General features: G+C 47.7%; 1 protein-coding gene across 2 annotated transcripts; it reads left to right on the top strand.

The window, feature by feature from the left end:
* The first annotated feature begins 940 nt into the window (after nt 1-940).
* GEMIN8 (gem nuclear organelle associated protein 8) lies at nt 941-20,190 on the top strand. 2 transcript variants are annotated; one of them, XM_043569633.1, is made up of 5 exons: nt 941-1,141; nt 5,047-5,129; nt 8,949-8,993; nt 9,562-10,000; nt 19,666-20,190. In XM_043569633.1, exons 3-5 carry the CDS (start codon nt 8,982-8,984, stop codon nt 19,920-19,922), a joined length of 708 nt encoding a protein of 235 aa, XP_043425568.1. In that variant the 5' UTR covers nt 941-1,141; nt 5,047-5,129; nt 8,949-8,981; the 3' UTR covers nt 19,923-20,190. The 2 variants fall into 2 exon arrangements, with proteins under 2 accessions (XP_043425568.1, XP_043425569.1); XM_043569634.1 differs by lacking the exon at nt 5,047-5,129 and having other exon boundaries at nt 1,024-1,141.
* The last annotated feature ends 1,229 nt before the right edge of the window (nt 20,191-21,419 follow it).

The following is a 21,419-nucleotide window of genomic DNA, read 5'->3' as shown; positions in this document are numbered from 1 at the left end:
TGTCTCATAATAAATCTTCAAAATCCACTGTGATCTACCCTTATGGCATACCCCAGTTCAGACTACCACATTGCAAGCTCTCAACAGCCACGTGTGTCTAGTGACTTCGATGGACCGCGCAGATGTAGAATAATACCTCACACATAGTAGGCATCCGGTACCTATTCGTTAATCTTCCATACTGTGCCATTCTTCTGTGGTACAGGAATAACGTGGTAATAACATCCTCGCCACAGGTAGAGTCTCACTGACTGAGGTATCTCCTCTTATTAAGGTATTTATAGTTGTTTGGTTTTCACTTTTAAAAATAATTCTGTAATGAACATCTGGCTTAACGTCTGTTTTGCCTCGGAATTAATTCCCAGAAGTGAAAATTCCGGGACAAATTATTCCCCTTTTAGGGTTCTTGCCGTGGTTTTCCAAATTACCCCAGTGGGTTTTGCTCGGTTGTTCATGAGTCCCCCTGCGATGCTAACAGGCCAGGTGTCGCTGACAATGACTGTGATACAAATCAGGTTAATGTGTACTAATTCTGGTCTGCTATATAGCACCAGGCACTGGGCACGAGGGATTATTCGCATCTTATGGGCAAGAACCCGAGGCTCGGAAGGTTAATAAGCTAAATGCTAGAATCACAGTCGGACTAGATTTCGGTGGCTATTTCCAAAAGCTGGGTGCCTCCTCCTGGGCCACGACCTCTAGCCGTTCTAGTTTTTCAAAAAAGAGGAAAGGCTATCTAAGGACAGGAGTGGGGACACGACGGAGCTGAGCGAAGGGCGAAAAGCCGAGAGTCAAGGAAGTGGCGCGGGGACAAAGGGGGCGCAGAAACGACCCTCCCCTTCCGGCCCCGCCACACCGGTCGGCGCAGGTACAGCCGTCCCGCCCCCTGCCCGTCTCCCCGGGAGGCGGAGCCTCATCTCGCGACAGTTCCCCACGTGGCGTAGAACGCAGCGCGGACGTGGCGGCGGCGGCGGCGGCGGGCCCGGGACTTCCGGTGGCGCGCCTCACGTGATCCGCGCCGGAAGTGCATTTCTGGTCTCCCGGGCAACAGCCCCTCCCGCCCGCGCCCCTTCGGTCTCCTCACAGGAAATAGGTCCATGTTCGCCCACCGCCCGAGATCAGCAAGCTGCGAGCCCACGAGGTGACTCCGGGGACTACTGGGTTTCCTTTGGGGAGTGAGGGAGGAGCCTGGAGGCCCCGGAGCCTGGCTTCTTCTGATGCCGGGAGAGCCGAGGGCTTGGCTGTCCCGTTGTCGTAATTAGCATCGACCCGCGGGGCCCGTGAGATTCCTAAATCATTGCCGGTTCAGTGGTGACAGAGAACCGGTTCCAGAGACTCAGCTCTGCCGCGCTTCGGAATCAGCGGAAGACTTTTAAGAATTCGGATGCCCGGGCCCCCATCCCAGACCGTTCCAATTCGAGTGTCTAGAAGTGGGGCCCGGGCATCGGTGTTTCTAGTGAAGCTCGCCCACGTGATTCCGGGGTGCCGAGTAAAAGTCTGGAAAGTGAATTCGGACTTGGGCCGTGCAGCCCAGGGCAGCCTCATCCTTGGAGGGATGTCCGGAATATTGGCCCGTCCACTCAAAACTTGGCGTTTTCTTTCTTTTACCTCACACTTTGACCTCTGTGGGAAGTCCTAAAGTTTGGTGGAAGTTACCTGGAGAACATTTGGCACCGGTAGTCTTTAAAGGGCCTTATCGGTGAAAGGGGAGAATATCTTTGCCCACTTTTCTTCCTCAGTAGCTGAGTGGAGCTGAACCAGGGACCAACGAAGTAGCTTTTACCTCTGAAATCCTGGGAGTCCCTTAGTACAGATCACATGGTTCTGAACAGATTATTTTATCGTTTTCAGGAATGATTTTTAAAGTCGTTTCATAGGCTAGGTTCTGTATTCAGCTCTTTTGCACCTGAAGTCAGAACAACATTACTCGAAAGTCTAGACTAAAGATTAAGAACACTTCTGGGCTTATTCACTCACGGTTACCGTGATTTGTGCGGTGGAGATAACCTTTACCAGTATGACCTCTATAATACAGTTTATAACAGCCCCCCGGGGATGGCAATGCAAACAGATACCGTATATTTTTAAAGATCGTTGGTTAGTAACTTGGGATGGGTATAATCAAAGGCAGGTTCACAGTACGGAGTTCAGATCTCTGTTTGTTGCTGCCCTGGGAAAGTACACAAATGAAAGCTCCAGAGAGAAATTTTCATTCTAAAACTGACAGACGGTGAAGGATTACTTTGTTTTTTAGGATCCAGCATTTAAGGGTGGGGTGAGATGACCAGGATGGGGGTGAGGTGGGGGGGGGGGGCGGAGTGGAATTGAACAATTACAGCCAGAGTGGAGGCTGGAGGGATTACAAACTCAGTGCAAAACTCTTGGAGCTCCTTCCCTCCGATAGGAAATCCAGCCATAGAACAGTTGGACAAGTGAGAAAACAGCATAACTGCCGTTGATCAAAGATCAGATGCAAATATTTTTGAAAACCTACTAATGTGGGGCGCCTGGGTGGCTCAGTTAAGTGTCCGGCTCTGGATTTCGGCTCAGGTCATGATCTCACGTGATTCGTGAGCTGGTGCTCCGTGTCCAGCTCTGCGCTGACAGTACAGATACTGCTTGGGATCCTCTCTCTCTCTCTTTCTCTCTCTCTGCCCCTCCCCCTCTCATGTGCCTGCCGCACACACGGGCATGTGCTCTCTCTTTCAAAAAAAAACCCAAAAGCATATTAAACATATCAATGTATTTAAACGTCTGCTTCCTGAAAAGATTTGGAACTTTACAATTATTTGAATGACTACTCAGTTTCTTTAGGGAGGGAGGAGGAGGAGGAGGAGAGGCTATTATCAGGAAACAACAATCGCACCAGCATCCAAAGGCAGGGAAATACAGCTCTGGTTTTTATGCCAGAAGGAGAATAGGACATTTAAAAGAAAGAGCTTGCAGAATCCATGCCTACAAGTAATTGGTTAAATAAGTGGGGCATAGTCAGTGGCATATAAATTCAGAAAAGACAGCGATTAAATGGAATTACTGTGTATGTGTTTATACAAGTCAAACTTGAAATAAAGCTCCTGAAATCTACTAGTGGTCTTAACCACTTTAAACTAGTCATGGCTTTTGCTGATATGCTCTGAACTGTGAGGGATACACTTGCAGTGTGGGGAACTTACCTGTTTCCCCGTTTGAGCTGTATTACTCTTCTGTCCTTCTTAGTTACCCCAGTTTTCAACACTCCTATTGGCTGTTGTGTTCATGAGTAAGAGAGTAACTTTGAGTGGCCTCATAGTTCAGTTAAGATTCTGATGTTAGCCACGTGGGGATTTGGGGAACTTGCAAATAAATCCACTCACAAATCCATCACCCCGCTGACAAGTTAAACAATGCCATTTGTAGGTGGAATGTTATTTGTTTTCGTTTTTGTTGGTTAAAGAACGCCTAACTGCATCCTTTCAGTCTCTGTCCATCCCCGTGCTGCACCTTCTTTTGCTTCTAACTGCATCACCCAGAAGAGAGGAAATTGGGGTTTGGGGTTGAAGGGTTGAGAAGGAAGTAAAACTTTTTTGGCTCCCTCACCCATCAGTTTTAACGATAGTCGTTATAGACAGATGCGGGCTTTCTGAACTCAGTAGCATGTGCCCTTGTAGGAGGCCTGTGTGCGGCCAAGACCAGCTTGGACTCCTGAGGGTGGGAGAAGGCCATTCAGTCTTGAGCCATCTTTTTGTTCGTTTGTTTATTTTTGAGAGAGAGAGAGAGTGTGAGCAGGGGAGGGGCAGAGAGAGAGAAGGAGACACAGAATCCGAAGCAGGCTGCAGGCTCCGAGCTGCCAGCGCAGAGCCTGACGCGGGGCTCGAACCCACGAACCGTGAGATGGTGACCTGAGCCAAAATTCGACTGAGCCACTCAGGCATCCCTTCAGCCATCTTTGATGCTCACAATACCCGCAGGGATCATGCGAAGCCACAGGAGGGAGCCCACGAGGGCATCAAGGGATTGACATTGCCCTCAGGCAGCTGGGGGTGGGGGGCAGGAAGCAGTGCTGTCAGAAACCCTCCTTTTATTATCTTAGCTGAGGAAGTTCCTACTAGTACAAGCATTATTGGAAGATCCCTTCTCTGAGAGGGTTATTACTGCATATCCAGAAATTCCTTAGAATCACACGACTCAAGTTACGTCACTTACATTTCTCATTGTGCCTTCGTTTATTCTGCGCGGTCTCCAGCGGACCCCCTTCTACCCTGAAACATACACCGGAGGCCTCAATTCGATCCGCCAGAGTATCTGGTTGGTTCAGAGAGCCACATCGCTGGGAGCCTTATCAGAAAGGTTTGACTCCAGGGCCTTTAGCCAGCATAACTTAATGATTGGCTCGATGGGTTTCGAAGCAAACAAATCAAAGCAGGTGAGTTTTCAGGTGTTTAATTTTCAGAATTCTTTTGGAAAAGGAGGCTAGAGAGGAAAATCCAGTTGCAGAGTGTACATTATCGTTTGGGGGGAATTTGTGTTTTTATCTTATTGGTTGGGATGACACCTCCCATATCCTGTATTTATCGGAACATAAATGTGCTGTTAAAAGAACATATGTGACATTACTACCTTTTGACAAAGCCGCATTACGTGTTTGTGGAGGTTCTTAACAACTTCACGGAAATCGTTGGATTTTTCTCATTGAAAACAACAAAGCTCTTGTCTGTTACCCTGCTGTATATTGACGCATTTGAAAATACAGCTCCTAAATCCATACATACGTACATCTCCAGGATAAGCATATTCATTGAAGAACGAGTGCATTTTCTAAGAAAAGCTGTATGGGAAAATCTACGGTTCGAGACCCCGGGCACGGCAGCGTTTCGTGAATGACCTCAGCGCTGTTTTTTCCCTTCCTCCTCTGGTGGCTGAGGACAGACCATGAATTCGGTCTCTGTACTCGCCTGGGCTCAGCTGGGTGGTGACTATGATGCCATTGTGCTCGCTGGGGAGGGCTGCGGGGTCGGTGGTACCGGGGAACCCGGCCTGCCCTGACATCGCCATTCTCTTTTCTTTCAGCTTCACCATCCCCTTAGGAGAAAAGCTGCTGTTCAGTCCAGGAAGACGTGTGCCATAAGAGAGTAGGAGACACTCCCAAAGAGGTGGGGAACGAAAGATAAAGGCAACTGAAAGGCATCTAAATCTGTGGCCATAGGCTTGCTTTTCTTTGGACAGGTGTTGCTGTCATGTCCAGAAATACGTTTCAGGTTGGCTTTCCAGAAACCCAGGCATTTTGTTAGGTCCTTGAGTTCTCTGTGTGCAAAGGGTAGCCAGTTTGAAAGAGTTCACAGGACCCGTTTTTAGAGAAGGTTCTCAACTTCCCTTCGGAACCAACTGATACACTTTGCAGGGAAGGCTGTGTATTCTTTCTTCCAAGGAAGAGACTCCGGGAACCTCCGGCTTCCCTTCCTTGGCTTGCTGTCTGGCCCGTGGCCGTTGCCAGGGTCTCCGCCAGAAAGCACGGCACTCCATGTGCATTCTAAGCCCTGTTGATCGCAGGAGTTTGTTCTTTTAATTAAGTCTTTAAATGTCCATATCGATCGTTAAGAAACGGTCCAGGTTCCTTATTTCGTCGTGGAGACGAGTCTTTTGGTCCAGATAGTAGGAGCTGGTCACCAGGACTGCTGGTGGTCATCGTCACATGTGTCTGGCTTACTAGTCTTCCTCCAAGCCTCCTCATTTACTAGGTGAGTGAGAATCCCAGAGTCCCTCCAGGGGTCGCTAAGCCGAGAACGAGCAGCAGTGAGGGTGCTCCACGTGCAAGAGCGGAGTCGACGTGGCTGCATGACATTCACAAACCACAGGGCCAGCGAGGGGTGGCCCGCAGCCTGCTCTTTGTACTGCCCGGGAGCTAAGAATGGGGTTTGCATTTTCAAAGGGTTGGGTTTGGGTTTCTTTTTTTTTTATCAGTTTTAAAAAGAATATGAAGAAAGTGTGACAGAGACTGTATGTGGCCCACAAGCCCAAAATATTTACTATTTGACCCTTCACAGAAAAAAGTTGCAGGCGTAAAATACCAAGCGTCATGTTGGCAAGAGCAAGCCAATAATTCTAAAGCTCCTTGCAAGCTGCTCCTCCTTTGGCCGTGTTTTCCTGTACTTTCTTTTATTTGATTTCTGGGAGTTTCCTTAACTTGTCAGACATTCTCAGGAACTGCTTTTAACTGAATATCTGAAGGATTTTAGGAGTCTGAAGATACTGAAAACGTAAAAGAATCTATGAAACATAGGTTTTGGAATTTGAGGAGGGAGAGTGATAAGCTAAGGGTGAATGAGCGTACGCGCCCTCCAGCTCCAGGCCTCAACTTGCCAGAGGACGGCAGCAGGTTTGACTGTAAGCGTCCCAGCGGCCAAAACGTTGCGGAAAGCACGGTCAGAATAAAAGTGGTGACAGCGTTGCCTCTCATAAAGCCATCTTGGACATTTTCAGAATACTGGCACTATTACTTTAAAACAATTTTTTTTTGAATGTTTATTTATTATTCTTGGGAAAGACAGAGAGACAGAACGCAAGCTGGAGAGGGGCAGAGAGAGAGGGAGACACAGAATCCGAGGCAGGCTCCAAGCTCCGAGCTGTCAGCATAGAGCCCGATGCGGGGCTCAAACTCATGACTGTGAGATGGTGACCTGAGCCGAAGTCGGATGCTTAACCGACTGAGCCATCCAGGTGCCCCTGGTCCTATTACTTTTAGAGCCAGGCTGGATTTTCCCACGTACAAATCAAAACGGGATTTCCTGAGGTCTGCTGTAGTGTTCAATCACAATAACCTTTCTTGCATATTTGAGGCTGTCACACTTCCCAGTTTGGGATAATTAATACTTCCGCTGATCTGGTTCTAAGTACATTTTTTGAGGCACAGAAGTCGGGATTCAAAACTCTTCATTTCCAGAAGACATGCAGATGCCTCCTAGATTTTTCAAATTTAATTCCTATGCTACTTGTTAATCTCTAAAACAAATTTGCTGAAGACACACGTGGAGTTCACTGCAATGGCATTACGTGCTGCGGGCTCTCGGGAAAGTGTTCAGATTTCAGTGAGCTAAATATGAAACCCAGCTGGAAGGAATTAGCCACTCACAGGCTGCACCTTACAGCTTGGCGCTCCAGCGATTTCCACTGTGATTTCATTTGTGTCAGTGCCACTTCTCTGCGTGGTTAACCCCTTCGTTGTATTGGCTTTTATATTTCTTCAGTAGCTTGTAAAGCACGCGGGAGTTAGCCAGGTTTTCAGATAAGTGCTCATGTTTTAAACCTTCAGTTATTTATTTATGTCTTAAACCTTTATGGTTTTAAAGTAACGTGGACTTAATGTACACTTGTATTTTCACTGCATTGGTTAGCTTTCTCCCAGTTTACACGCACTGCATGTGTGTGTATTCCTGAATTCAGAACAGGGAACAGGAAGTGCAGGCTATGTTCATGATAAATTTACAGAAGATCGTGTCAACCCTCTTAGAAATCGCCTGTTTGAAAGCTTAGTGTATTTAAAAAAGTGAATGGTTCTCTTCAGGCCAGATCTTAAAAGATAGGGTTAATGTAACATCTCAGTTTTCCACATTAACCATAGCAAAACATTTGATAGAGATTACAAAAGAAGTCAAGTTTATTACTTAAGGCTTAGAGATTTTTAAATTCCACCCTCTAATTAAGTGAAGGAGGAAAAACAGGCCTCCTTCAGTATCTGATGTCCCAGAGTTTCGAAACCCAAGTGCTGTTTGCCCAGCATTGCTTTGTTAGTGATTTCCTGTCACAGATGCTTAAATTCTCATGCATTTTAGGATATTATTTCTGTTTTGTTTTTTTGTTTTTTTTAATTTTTGACATTTATTCCTCTTTTGAGAAACAGTGTGAGCGGGGGAAGGACAGAGAGAGAGGGAGACACAGAATCCGAAGCAGGCTCCAGGCTCTGAGATGTCAGCACAGAGCCTGACGCCGGGGCTTGGACTCACGAACTGTGGGATCGTGACCTGAGCTGAAGTCAGACGCCTAACCGACTGAGCTACCCGGGCGCCGCCCCCTCTTTTTTTATTTAAATACATTCTCATGCTTGCTGGCATTTTAGTAGCTCTGAACTCTTGAACAGGAATGGAAAAAAATAACTGTTTTAAATCGGTTCTAAAAGGTACAGCTGCAGATTAAACTTTACCTTTAGGTATCCTCTGCCACATCAGTAAATCAGAAGCAGTTGGGAAGGGGCAGAAGCAGTAAATCCTGGCAGAGCAAGGCTGTTGAGCAAAGGCATTCTGTGCAGTCACTTGCTGGAGGGTCTCATGGAACACTTGCTGCTACAAAGACAGGCACAGTGGCCAGGCAGGGACAGTGTGGTGCCACACCACACTGAGAGATGCTTGTCACAATCGAAACCGAATCAAGGCTCATCTGGGGGCTTAAAGCCCAGGGCCCAACCCACACTGGAGAGAGATCTCATTTGGAGAGGCTTCTCCAGGTCCCAGGTCAGAGGCAAGAGCCAACGGTGGTTTCCAGGGAGTTGGCGAGAGGTATTCTGTCCAAACTGTGGGATCATCTAGGGTTAATTTAAACAGGCATCGGCATGAGTTAAGGATTAGGAAATGAAGTCAGTAATAGTTACGTGTTGTTAATTCGTGTTCTATATTGATGTTTTTTTGTATATGCACTGGCTGTGAACTATATGGTTCTCTCCAGTCTTTCAGCGGGTAAGCAAATGTTTGAAAAATGCAGTGTCCTTTGAGCTACATAATCGGACCTAAGGGGAGCCCTCCTTTTCAGCCCACAAGGCCATAACCCACGTGCCGGGGCCCCATAGTGTGTGTTGCGGTAAGATGAGGCACAGTACTGAGAGGAGGCAGCCTCTGAGGGGCTGCTTTACAAACCATGAAATAGCCACGAATATCTCCCACGTGTACCGACCACACGTTTGAACTGTGTTTGTTCTTTCCTAGATTCAGTGCCCATTTGGTCTTCCACCATCACAGATGGCAGCAATGGTAAGGTTTTGTTTTGTTTAACTCATAAAGAAAAGGGTACACTTTAGTCTTTAGAGTCTTGGTGTTCTCAGTCTATGAAGGAGAAGACCAAAGAAACAAATACAGCGGAAAACTCGAAGGCACCATTGGGTAGGCTGCTAGACCTCTTTTGTCCGGGCACCGAGGAGTGAGCCAGGCCGGCAGGTGTTTAGGGAGCAGAGAGGGAAGGACCGGAGAAGGTCCCGCTCGTTAGTGCCTGCGGTTGGTGGAACCCGTCGCTTAGTTACAGTGGGTAGAGAGGGCCAAGATGGTTGACGTCCTCATCTCTCCCTGCGTCTTATCTAATGGTGATAATTAGTAGCCTCTGTCCCCACTTTATCATGGCCGTAACCTTAAACTCATTGTCCCGTGAGCACGTGAGAGCACGTGTGCATACACTTGGTGTCTCCTGTGGGCGTGGGCCGTCCTGCGTCCTCTGGTGCAGGAGTAGCACCAGAGTAGATGCAGAGTAGGTATTTAGTAGACACCCGGTGGATACTTGTGGTTTAGTCAAACATTCGACGGTTCTCCACCTCCCTTTATTTCGCAGGCGGCAGCCTGGAAAACTACGGAGCCTTGGTCTTCTCATCCCGTATACGCAAGATACTGGCGACACTACCATCAGGCGATGGCCTGGATGCGAAGCCACCATAATGCCTACAGGAAGGCCGTGGAGTCTTACCTCACCGGCCCGTGGTTCTTCCCTCCTGCGTCTCTCCCCAGAAGCTCTTACGCTGACAAGGCCGGGTCTCCTTGGCCCTCTCGTGACCGCCCCCCGGCCCCCCCGGACTCGCGCCGCAGCCACTCACATACTAGAAGGTCCGGGCAGCGTCCGCGGGCCTGCGCGACAGAAAAGCGGGCTCGGCCCGCAGAGGAGGAGGCGGACAGCGAGTCGGACGGGGGCGTGGAGTGCGACCTGAGCAACATGGAGATCACCGAGGAGCTGCGCCAGTACTTCGCAGAGACGGAGCGGCACCGGGAGGAGCGACGTAAGTGTGCGCCTGGCCCCGCGTGCTTCCTTCCACGCCCTGCCTTTTGCGTGGTCTTCTGCCCTGGGTGTTATTTTGTAAGTTCCTGCTATTCCGCATCCAGTCCCGCCTCAGCTCTGTCACTCCGAGGAGGCGTTTTAATATAGGACTTTTTAGGGGCACCCGGTGGCTCAGTAGGTTAAGTGTCCGACTCTTGATTTCAGCCCAGGTCCTGATCGCACAGTTTGTGAGATCAAGCCCTTCATCAGGCTCCGAGCTGAGCGGGAGACTTCTTAAGATTCTCCCGTTCGCTCGCTCACTCGCCCGCTGTCTCTCTCTCTCAAAAAAAAAGTATACCCAAACAAGTATTTTTAAAGCACTACTTTCTATTTTACATAAAATACATTTCTTTCCTTCATCTTCAGAAATAAATTTTACCTTTTAGACAAAATACATACGAAATAACCATTACTCTAATTGGAAAGTATACAGCAATGAAGGAGAGGAGGTGTTCAAGCATGTCCACATTTGGTTGGAATGCTCTTTTTTACAGCTCTTTGAAAAGAAAATATGATGGATATGGGATTTCTTTCTTTGTCTTTACCAGAGAGTAGAATAAGGTGTTTTTCTCACCAAAGGTTGACACTTTTATGATAGAAGTTCTAATTAAGGGTGGCTGCAAACCCCAGTCATCTAAAAGGCCGTTTAGAATTATCTGCTGATTTAAAGTAAACTCAGTACATAGTTATTCAATAGAAAATAGATGCGAGTGTAATGAAGATAGAGTAACAAAGTGTGTCTTTCCGGCATAAACAGCTCAGGCACAGAAATGGCCATGAACCGCCCCCGTCCGTCTCACCTTGGTCAGGTAGGGGTCTAGGTAAGTTAAACAAAATGTCACGGGAGTTACCTGCTAAGTCGTGCCTGGTGCTTAATATTGTTTTGAATGAATGAATGAATGAGGTGTTTCAGTATTAATTATGAGCCTTAAATCAGAGGTTTTCAAATATCCCACAGAATGCTAAACTTGCTGTGCTTGTGTGGGATATTCTACAAAGTGAGTGAGGCTTTGAATCATTTATAAACTTGATGAACTTCATACCTTGTTTTATATTATTCCTAAATCTGCGGAGTTTACTTCAAACCTCCAGATTATACTATCATCATCACTATTATGGGTTGACTTGTGTTCCCTAAAAAAAAAAAAAAAAAAAAAAAAAAAAAGATTGGTTGGAGTCCTAACCTCCCCCGACGCCACCCCACCTCAGGATGTGACCTTCTTTGGACATAGGGTCTTTACAGAGGTGATCAAGTGAAAATGAGGTCTTTAGGGTGGCCCTGATCCACTTATGACTGGGTCCTTATTAAAAGGGAGGCATTCGGACACAGAGATACACATGCACCCCAAGAGAAGGCCATGTGAAGACAGGAGCTCTGCCACTGGAAGCTAGGAGAAAGGCCTAGAATGGATCTTCCCTAGCGCCTTCAGAGGGGTCACAGCCCTGCCCACACCTTAATCTCAGATTTCTAGCGTCCAGATCTGTGAGACGAGAAATTTCTGTCATTCCAAGCCACTGTTTGCAGTGCTTTGTTAGTTACAGCAGCCCTAGGGAACTAATGCAGCCCCCCTGCCTCTGTGAGAATTTTCTTCTGCGAGGGGACATGAAGTGAAGGGCACAGGTCTCACCATCTCTAGGAAGAAACTGGTACATATCTGTTTTACTGTGATCTAGATAGCAGACCGATAAAAAAGGAAATGTTATAAAAACCCGTACAACCTTCATCTTTAACCTGACATTGTACAGGGCAAGCGGTAGCAGAACCGCTCAAATTATGGGGCCCTGCCCACCTCCGCCACTTGTCCGTCGGAGGGCTTGCCTTGCGGGTCACCTGCCCTAACCAGTCTGTCCCTCAGTCCCCTCACCCGGGAGGTGGAGATCCTCATTAATGGAGTGGTAGTTATGAAGGTTAAATGAGATTTAAAAAAATACTAAAAATAATTTAAAAATAATGGGACAATAAAAGAAAAGTTCTAGAGCTGTGCTTGGTACAAAGTCATCGCCCGGGAAATGTTAGTCGTTATGGTTAGTTGCTAATAACTCATCCTTGAATGTGGATCTTTAACCATATACTGATTTTACTGTGATGCTCTCTGTGTTGATTAGTGCTTGATTGAGATTCTGCACATTTTAAAAAAAAAATTTTTTTAACGTTTTTTATTTTATTTCTGAGAGAGACAGAGACCGAGTGTGAGCTGGGCAGGGGCAGAGAGAGAGGGAGACACAGAATCCAAAGCAGGTTCCAGGCTCTGAGCTGTCAGCACAGAGCCTGATGCAGGGCTCGAACCCACGAACCATGAGATCATGACCTGAGCTGAAGTCGGCCGCTTAACCGACTGAGCCACCCAGGCGCCCCACGATTCTGCATATTTTTAATAAAAGATGTTTTGTGGCTTCAAAAGTCATATTTCTACCCTGCACTTTTCAAAATTCTTAAATTGGTTTAGAATATTTAAAAAGCAAAAGAATTCAAGTCTTGATGTCTGTCCAGTCTAGTCGTTCATACCGTTTTCATCAAAGTAGGCATTAATACAACTTTTAGTGCATTTCAAGGACATTCTTGCTTGATGTAACTTACTATATAGTAAAATACGAGGAAAAAGGAATGCACTTCCGTTTTACTAATAACAACGCTGAACACACGGAGCTGCTGCTTTGTGCTTTTTACGTGTGTAGCTGTAGCATGATTGAAAACTACTTGCCATAGCGTCTCTGCCATGCTTTTATGCCCTCCGGGGTGCCCTGAAGATATTATCAGGTCTTCGGAAGACCTGGAGATTGTCTGGCATGGGCGGGAACACGCTGCAGTGTCAGAGTCTAATCTGACCGCTAAAGATTTAGAAGCTGCCCGGGCCCGACCCTGCACCAGCGCAAGTATCGGGCATGAGTCTTCTCGCCAGCGCTTCTGGTGGCGTGTAGGATGAACACGTGTTCCTTCAAGCAGTAACAAAGGATTGAATTCGGATGTAAGTAATGTCAATGCCCACAGTGCTTTCCAACCCATTACCTCCCTCCACTAGAAATGTTCGTGGAAGTTTAGTTACATACACGGTTGGGATGTGTTTTAACAGCGATTAGGGACCTGAGTAGTGTGAATGCTTGGTTACAGTTGTTTTGCTTTGCTCTTTTGAACCACTAGAAGCTACTCGTTCAATAAAGGCTAATTCAGCTTTGAATATGGATCATCTAGAGAGAACAGAATTTTATGAAATAGCACTAGCAGGAAAAAGCATGGGTAAACTTGAAAGACTTTGTTTTTCAGTAGTATTCACCTCCACGAGAACATGTATGTTCTATCATTCATCATCATCATCTGAGTCTTATTTAATATTTTCTTAGAATAAAATCCTTCGTACTGGAGAGCATGTTCTTGTTTGTGATGACTGCTCTTCCACATAATCTCTAACATTTTAATGGTAACCGAAAAATTAGGATAAATAAAGAAGTGTGCAGTGGGAACAGACATACTTTTGATTGTTAGATGTCATTTCCTAACGAGATACTTCCGTTATTCAAAACTTCAATGATAACAATGCTTATGGGAAAGTAGACAGTTGTGGAGTTTGGAAGGTCAGCTGTGTTTCCAATTATTTCTTAGGAAAAAAAGGCTTATTGTTAGGTTAAGAAAAGTATCCCGTTGAAGTCATAAATAACTACCAATTGAGACTGCAAGGCTATAGTCCTAATACTTAGAAGGAGAATGCGGGAATGTTATTCCCAGTGGGGGGAGACGGCCCTCTGACACAAACGCCGTACGGCCCCTGTTGTCTCGGGCTTGAGCCTACCAGCTCTTATCCCCTGTGTTTTCTGGGTAGCTGCTGGGTCAAAACCGAGACACGTTCAGAAGGAGCTTACACTCAGTTGAGAAGAGGAGACGAAATCAAACTAAAACTGATTCCTAGAAGAGCTGTCTGTGTGTGGTCCACAGGCACTTTGGCAGTGATGGGGTAGAGCCAGTGAAGTCAGCTGTCAGAGGAGAAGCTTCGGGGGAAGTGGTGGAAAATAGAGCGTGCTCTAGGCTTTGAGGGATGGGGTCAGCTGGGATGGTGAGAGGAAGAAAGGGGGGTACATCCACTCCCCTCTTAGCACGCCAGGTGCTCTTCTGACCACAGGGCCAGGTGCTTTTAGACACCTGCCGGGAGACCTCTGCTCCGTGTTGGGTCCACCGAAGCTGGAAGGTTCAGACGCCAGTTTTCGTCCCGAACCTTCAGTCAGCTGGAACCCCATCCCGGTCGCCCTCAGTCGACCCTTCTGTGGAAAACCGGGAGCGTATGGCGAAACGTACAGCCCAGGACTTAGCGAGCTGCTGTGCTTTGGTGGATGAGATTAAAGTGTGGAACCACACCGACTGAGCACCGTACCGCAGAAAAGTAGAAGGGAGGGACGGAAATGCACTTTTATCCTAAAAGTGAAAGTGGTAATCATTCACTGACTTCATTTGTCATGGAGAGAGGGATGTGAGGCGAGGGTGCAGACCCATCGGAAACGGCTCCAGGTCTGCTGGCAAGCACCTGTGTTCCGGGCGTGTTGCTGACAAGCCAGAAATGAGTCATTCATGACATAAATCAAGTCTGTGCTTTCGCGCACTTGTGCTAAAATCATTAATTCTGGCAGCATAGCAGAGAGTACAACCAGAAAGCCTTGCTTATCCCAGAAAACTGAGGAAAAATAACATTCTCCCACACTCATCTTAGTGCTTTGTCCTCCAAAATGTTCTGCCTTTGGGCTAATTATCTGTGGAATACTGAATGGATGTTTTCCTGTGTCCGGTCTTCTAAAATCTAAGTCCCTTCTCATGATTTTGTTTTCCTTTGTAGACTAAGTCCACATTGGCTAACCTCATGCGAATTTACAGATTGAGGGGGACGAATTTACAGATTGATATCCTGAACCCAGATGGGATCCAGTAGCGTTTCTCCTTAACAGGATGTTACCGTTTTTCTTGTTTGAACCCTCTGTGTGTATTAACCGTGATATTCGTTTACTGGGACTGCTGTAACCAGTTACCATACATTGGGTGGCTTAAAGCAACAGAAATTTATTCTCACAGTTCTGGAAGCTAGAAGTCTGAAACCAAGGCGTTAGCAGAACCACACTCCCTCCAGAAGTTTCTGGGACTTTGCTTCTTCCAGCTCTGGTAGCTCCTGGCATTCACTGGCTTGTGGGAGCATAGTTCAACTACCTCCATGTTTACATGGTTTCCCCCCATGTCTCTGTGTGTCCTTTTCTGTCTCTCATAAGGACACTTTCATTGGGTTTAGGGTCCGCGCTAATCCAGTACGATCCCATCTTGAGCCTCAATTATATCTGCAAAGACCCTATTTCCAAAGAAGGTCATGTTCTCAGGTTCCTTGTAGGTGTGAATTTGGAGGGGATGCTGTTTAGCCCACTATAACCCTGTTTTAAAGCTGGAATCTAGACAGATACTCTGATTTCTATTCAAACAAATTCCCATGGCTGAACAGCCTATAAGGAAAAAGCACTGGGTAACATGCAGTCTCACAGCTGTTTCTAGGGAAAAAAACGACTGACTTCTCCACGACAAGGCACCTGTTCAGTTATGTCTGAAGTGTGATGTTCTGCTTCCGTCAGATGATTCTCCATCTGGTTGAGCCCTCACCTTGTTTTGACAGGAAGAAAAACTGCTAGTGACTGAGAATCCTTTCTTTCATAGGGAGGAAGGAAGCAATAAATAAAAACAGAATGAGCGATGCCTTCAGACGCGTATATTCCATTCTAAAGTTTGCTTGGCCCCCCGAAGTCCGTGAACACTAAAGTACTTGCAGATGCTAGCTGGGGCTTCCAGTGTCTGGCCCCTCTCAGTGCATTTGGTTTTAAGCGGACTGATTTTCACATTGGTAGTCTAGACTTAGGACTTTTTTTTTTTTTTTTTGTAATCATTTAACTAAGTAGAGGCACAGGGACTCAGATGTAAAGGAACAAGATCAGACCCCAACTCATTGGTGCCCCTGTCTCCCCCCACGTCTGCCATGGAGACTCTGAGGAACCTCCGGGAGAGGGGCTCTGTCCAGCTGAGATTTGAGCATCCGTTTCTCTGTCCCTGGGTTGTCATCATTTTTCTTTAACAGAATCTGGAAGAAATAGCTGTTAACAAAAAATACTGTATGGCCTGTGTCCAGGCTTTCTCTCAGCAGTCATTTCCTGAGCACCTACCTTGTGTCAGGCGTTGTGTCCTCCCGGGGCTAGGAATGGGGATGTGTGTGAAGGCGACAGTGTCCTTTCCCCAGACGCGACTCCCACGGGCAGGTTTTGGCACTAGCCGGTCAGTGGAGGGGACAGGCTTCCCACCCCTTGGGTCTATGTTGTAGGGCAACTGCCCGCCATGCCGGAAACCGGGAAAGCTCTGAGCCTCTTGTGAGGCAGAGAGGCGACAAGGCCTGAGCCTCAAATTTTCCTAAGGAAACCTGAACGGGAAAGAGGTACACGTAGAGAATTGAGAATGGCTGTGCTTTTTATTCTTTTACACTGTGAGCTTCATTAACTGAAACCCTGTGATGGTGACCCATGAGCACATGCCAAGTGTGAACTGGGGAAGTTGCACTGGCTATGTTGATTGGGCGGCTGCGGTCAGTTCGGATTAACAGTGTTTCATCTACAGATGTCAACGATAAGAGAAAACATCTCGATGTAGAATTGTTCTACTGATTTACTCTCTGCAAGATAGTTTTGGTCAGAAGAGAAGCACAAAGGACCATAATTGGAACCACGTTCAGTCGTAAGGAAAAGAGAAAGATGCAAAAGTAGGAAGGTGAAATTCACATGTCCTAGCGGCAGAGAGCAACGCTTGCTAAGAGAGCGAGGATCCTGGTGTTAATTAAATGATTAAATGTTGATTAAATGCGGGGGGCACCTGGGTGGCTCAGTCGGTTGAGCCTCCGACTTCGGCTCAGGTCATGATCTCATGGTTTGTGGGTTCGAGCCCCACATCGGGCTGTCTGCTGACAGCTCAGAGCCTGCAGCCTGCTTTGGATTCTGTGTCTCCTCCTCTCTCTGCCCCTCCCCTACTCGCACGCTGTCTCTTTCTCTCTCTCAAAAATAAGTAAACTCTAAAAAAAAAAAAAACCTTATAAATGTGGGGCGCCTGGGTGGCTCGGTTAAGCGTCCAACTTCAGCTCAGGTCATGATCTCACGGTTCGTGAGTTTGAGCCCCACGTTGGGCTCCGTGCTGTCAGTGCAAAGCCCGCTTCAGATCCTCTGTCTCTGCCCCTCCCTCACTTGTGCCCTCTCCCTCTCAAATATAAATAAAAACATTTAAAAAAATTCTAAACGCAAAGACTCTGATTTAGACAGGAAGTTGAACATCTGTTGTGTCACTAGATCTGTCAGGAAAGCTGATTACAGTCCTGGGACAAATCGGAAAGTAAAAGGACTGTGGCCTGGGAATCTCTTTCCTCTAGATGCACAGGCTCTGGGGCCCCCACAGCACCCCCTCCCCCCCCACGGGATTGTTTGCTCTGGGCCTACAACGAAACAAGCTCAAGGATTGGTAACTCACCCAAGGCTCCCATAGGTAGCAGAGGGAATCTGTTGTCCTTGGCTAATGTGGAAATGCCACACGTTCAGAAGTGCAGTCCTTGGAGGGCAGGACTAAACACCCGTGAGAGCTGAACACTTACATCCTAATGTTTCAGACTTGACAGAAAGACCAAAACTGAGAAGCAAATGCTTACTGACCTCCCACTCATGTGCGCATTACGCCAATATTTCGGTTTAGTTCTGCACTTCACAGTAAGACAATGGCATCTCTTTCTGTGGATAAGGTAACAGTTACTTACGTTGCATTTACTTCCTTGAGGGTCATCTGGCATCTGCGTAGATTACCTCCTCGTATAAGAAATAAACCGCAGAGGGGCGCCTGGGTGGCTCAGTCGGTTGTGTCCGACTTCAGCTCAGGTCATGATCTCACAGTCTGTGAGTTCGAGCCCCACGTCGGGCTCTGTGCTGACAGCTCAGAGCCTGGAGCCCATTTCAGATTCTGTGTCTACCTCTCTCTCTGCCCCTCCCCTATTCATGCTGTGTCTCTGTCTCAAAAATAAATAAACATTTAAAAAAACAAAAAAGAAAGAAAGAAACCGCAGATGTGCTACGTCAGAAGTGACTGTGCATTTTATGGTGTTTCCAAGTTTCCAGAACTCCTTCTCCCCAGCTCCAGGGTGATGTTTATGAAGAACGGGCTTAGGAGTGTGACTGCCTAGCCACAGATCTATCTTGCTGCTCACTTTTGGGTTCCCTCCTATATACTAAGGTTTTATTCTGCTACTTTTTTTTTTTTTAACAAGGAAAGAATGATTTATATCATTTATCCCCTACAACTATCTTCACTCCTTATTCAGTAGCATTTGTCTTGGTAGCAGTAGTAGCTACAGATGGGTGCCTTCTACTCTGTTTCTCTGTTCTCGACAGTTGCTTACAAAAATGTGTCGGTGGGCCAAATGTTACCATATGCATCATTGTTTCATTGATGTGTTTTTATTATTTCTGTTTACATAAGAATAACCGTTCTGATATTAGGACTCATTTTAGTAAAAATAGAGGGGAGAGTATAATTTAATTTCTTACTTTACAAGAATCCAGTTAAATTAGTAGGACCAGGGGCACCTGGGTGGCACAGTCAGTGAAACATCTGGCTCCTGATTTCCCCTCAGGTCATGGTCTCATGGTTCATGAGTTCGAGTCCCGCATCCTGCTCTGCACTGTCCATGCAGAGCCTGCTTGGGATTCTCTCTCCCTCTCTCTCTGCCTTCCCCACTCCCAACTCATACTCTCTTGTTGCGAGCGCAGTCTTGGTCTTAAAAGAAAGGAAGGTAGGAGAGGTGGGAGGGAGAGAGAGAGAAAGAAAAGAAAGAAACAGTAGGGTTAAAAGCAGATCCCTTTATCACTTGAAATTTAGCCTAAACCTGTGAAGTGGAAAGTCAAATCCCATACCGAGGCGGTCCCCGCGCTGTTGCACATCTGTGAATACAGCAGGAAGATTAGACGTCAGGTCTCCCTTCCGTTGGCAGAATTGCCCTTGATTGGCCCGGTTGCCTCGAGCAAGCGCCGAGTCGTTTGACTTCATTGCCTGGTGTGCCCTGTGCTTTGGACGGGTGTGAAGGATCGCGGATCGTCGCTGCGATTCTGTGGTTACCAGCACTTGCTCTTTTGCGGTTTGCCTAAAATCCGTACTTTTTCCCCCAGCGCCTCCTTTGTGGGCGGAAGTATTACTTCTTGCAGCCCTGGACTTGCCAGAAAGCACTTCACTTCCCTGCTGGCCTGGGGGAGTGGGAAACCAGGCGAGCTGCACCAGCCAGTCCTAGCTGGCCGGGATGTGGGCAGGCCTCGAACGTGACAGAGAGAGAGAGAGAGAGCGAGAGAGAGAGCGAGCGAGCTGGATCTGCCGGGCTCCGTGCAGAGGTTTGATGGTGTCGGGTGACACGTTTCCCGGCGGCTTTTTGCCGTTTCCGGCAGCATCTGCCTCCCGGGCGAGCGGGCGAGCGACCGATGCGTTCCCCTAACCACGGGGGTGACGGTGTGCGGGCGCCTCCTCGGCCTATGGACGACTCGGCGGGCGCAGGCCGCGGGGCGTCCCCGAGCTCACCCCGGTCCCCCGTGTCCCTTCCTTCTCAGGGCGGCAGCAGCAGCTGGACGCCCAGCGCCTGGACGACTACGTGAACGCCGACCACGGCCTGTACTACGGCACCCGGCGCTCGGTGGAGCCCCCCTCCGAGAGGCCCGGCGAGCGGCGCCAGGCCGAGATGAAGCGCCTGTACGGGGACAGCGCCGCCAAGATCCAGGCCATGGAGGCCGCCGTGCAGCTGAGCTTCGACAAGCACTGTGACAGGAAGCAGCCCAAATACTGGCCGGTCATTCCGCTCAAGTTCTGAGCCCGGGGCGCAGTGTGCCCAGCCATCACCCCCTTCCCCTCCCGCGCATCTTCTCAGGGAAATGTCTCTCAGCCCGAGAAAAAGGCACGTTCACCAAAGTCCCAGGGGGCCCACCACAGGGGTAACACGTCGGCCGCTTGAAGTCGGCGAGACGGATACTGTCGCCGACATGAAAGATTTTCTTTTGGCCTAAAGTGATGATTTCATGTAGATAATACTTGGTTTTGAGGTTAATATTCGGTTCATTAAAGTCCTCTTTTTGCCACTGCCTAGTGTTTTTTGGTTTTTGGTTTGGTTGGGGTTTTTTTTGTTTTTGTTTTTTTTTATAAAAATTTTTTTTTTTTTTCAACGTTTATTTATTTTTGGGACAGAGAGAGACAGAGCATGAATGGGCGAGGGGCAGAGAGAGAGGGAGACACAGAATCGGAAACAGGCTCCAGACTCTGAGCCATCAGCCCAGAGCCCGACGCGGGGCTCGAACTCACGGACCGCGAGATCGTGACCTGGCTGAAGTCGGACGCTTAACCGACTGCGCCACCCAGGCGCCCCTTTTTGTTTTTGTTTTTGTTTTTGCCTTTTTCTATTTTCTTCTGTCCTTCTCTCCTTAACCCAACTGAACTTCAACACAGATGCCTTAAATGGGTCAGACGTCCTCCCCTGCTCGAGCTCCCGTTAGCCCCCACTGAAAATGATCCAGCGGGACAGATCGCGCTTCTGGGCAACGTGGAGGTCAGCGGGCGTGTTCCGTAAAGGACCAGAGAGTTAACGCTTCCGGCTTTGCAGTCCACTGCTTGGCAACTACTCGGTTGTGCCCTTGCAGCATGAGAGCAGCTATAGACGGTAAGTAAACAAATGGGTGTAGGTGTGTTCCAATAAAACCTCATTTATAAAAACGGGCCTCGGGCCAGATTTGGCCTGTGGCCGGTAGTTTGGCGACCCCTGCTCTAATGGAATGAGAATACCTCTCTGACCTCTGGTTATCTCGTCATCTCTACAGAGCTTGAATGTCACCCAGAATTGACAGCAAAGAACAATAATCCCCCAACCTGCTCACCTCTGCAGATCCTGTGTTGCAGAAGAGGTGTCATCGAGTTCTTACTACGTATAGCAAATACTGCTTTGAGAAGAGAATACATTTCTGAGGACGAAAATCTAAAAATTGATGGAACAGTCTGTTTATAAACGCCAGCTGCCTTTTCAATAAGTTATTACAGCGCGTTGCCTGGGTGAGCCCGTGTTGACCTGAGAAGATGAGCACATCCATCAGAGGTTGGGGGAAAAGATTTAATATCGACAGGTCTGTCCCGAAGAACACTTAGCTCCACGGTTCAGCCCCTGCGCTGAGAGCAGTGTGTTACTTTCCTCAGCCCAGCTGCCTATTTTTCCGGGCTCTCCTTGTATTTCTGGAGTTGTGATTTGTGCTTGGGTCCCGCCAACAAAAATCAGAATTAACTTCCCCTGAGGTGGCACATGACTAAAATTTCAAATCCTAAAGAG

This window comes from Prionailurus bengalensis, chromosome X (genome assembly GCF_016509475.1).
Source record: "Prionailurus bengalensis isolate Pbe53 chromosome X, Fcat_Pben_1.1_paternal_pri, whole genome shotgun sequence".
NCBI classification, from domain to species: domain Eukaryota; kingdom Metazoa; phylum Chordata; class Mammalia; order Carnivora; family Felidae; genus Prionailurus; species Prionailurus bengalensis.
The sequence above is the reverse complement of the archived record's forward strand: the minus strand, read 5'-3'. Positions and strand labels throughout refer to the sequence as shown.

Bases quoted from the DNA above. Each gene is read 5' to 3' on its own strand.
- GEMIN8 (XM_043569633.1), top strand. The intron at 10,001-19,665 runs GTAAGTGTGCGC...CTTCCTTCTCAG, and splicing joins GCGGCACCGGGAGGAGCGAC to GGCGGCAGCAGCAGCTGGAC.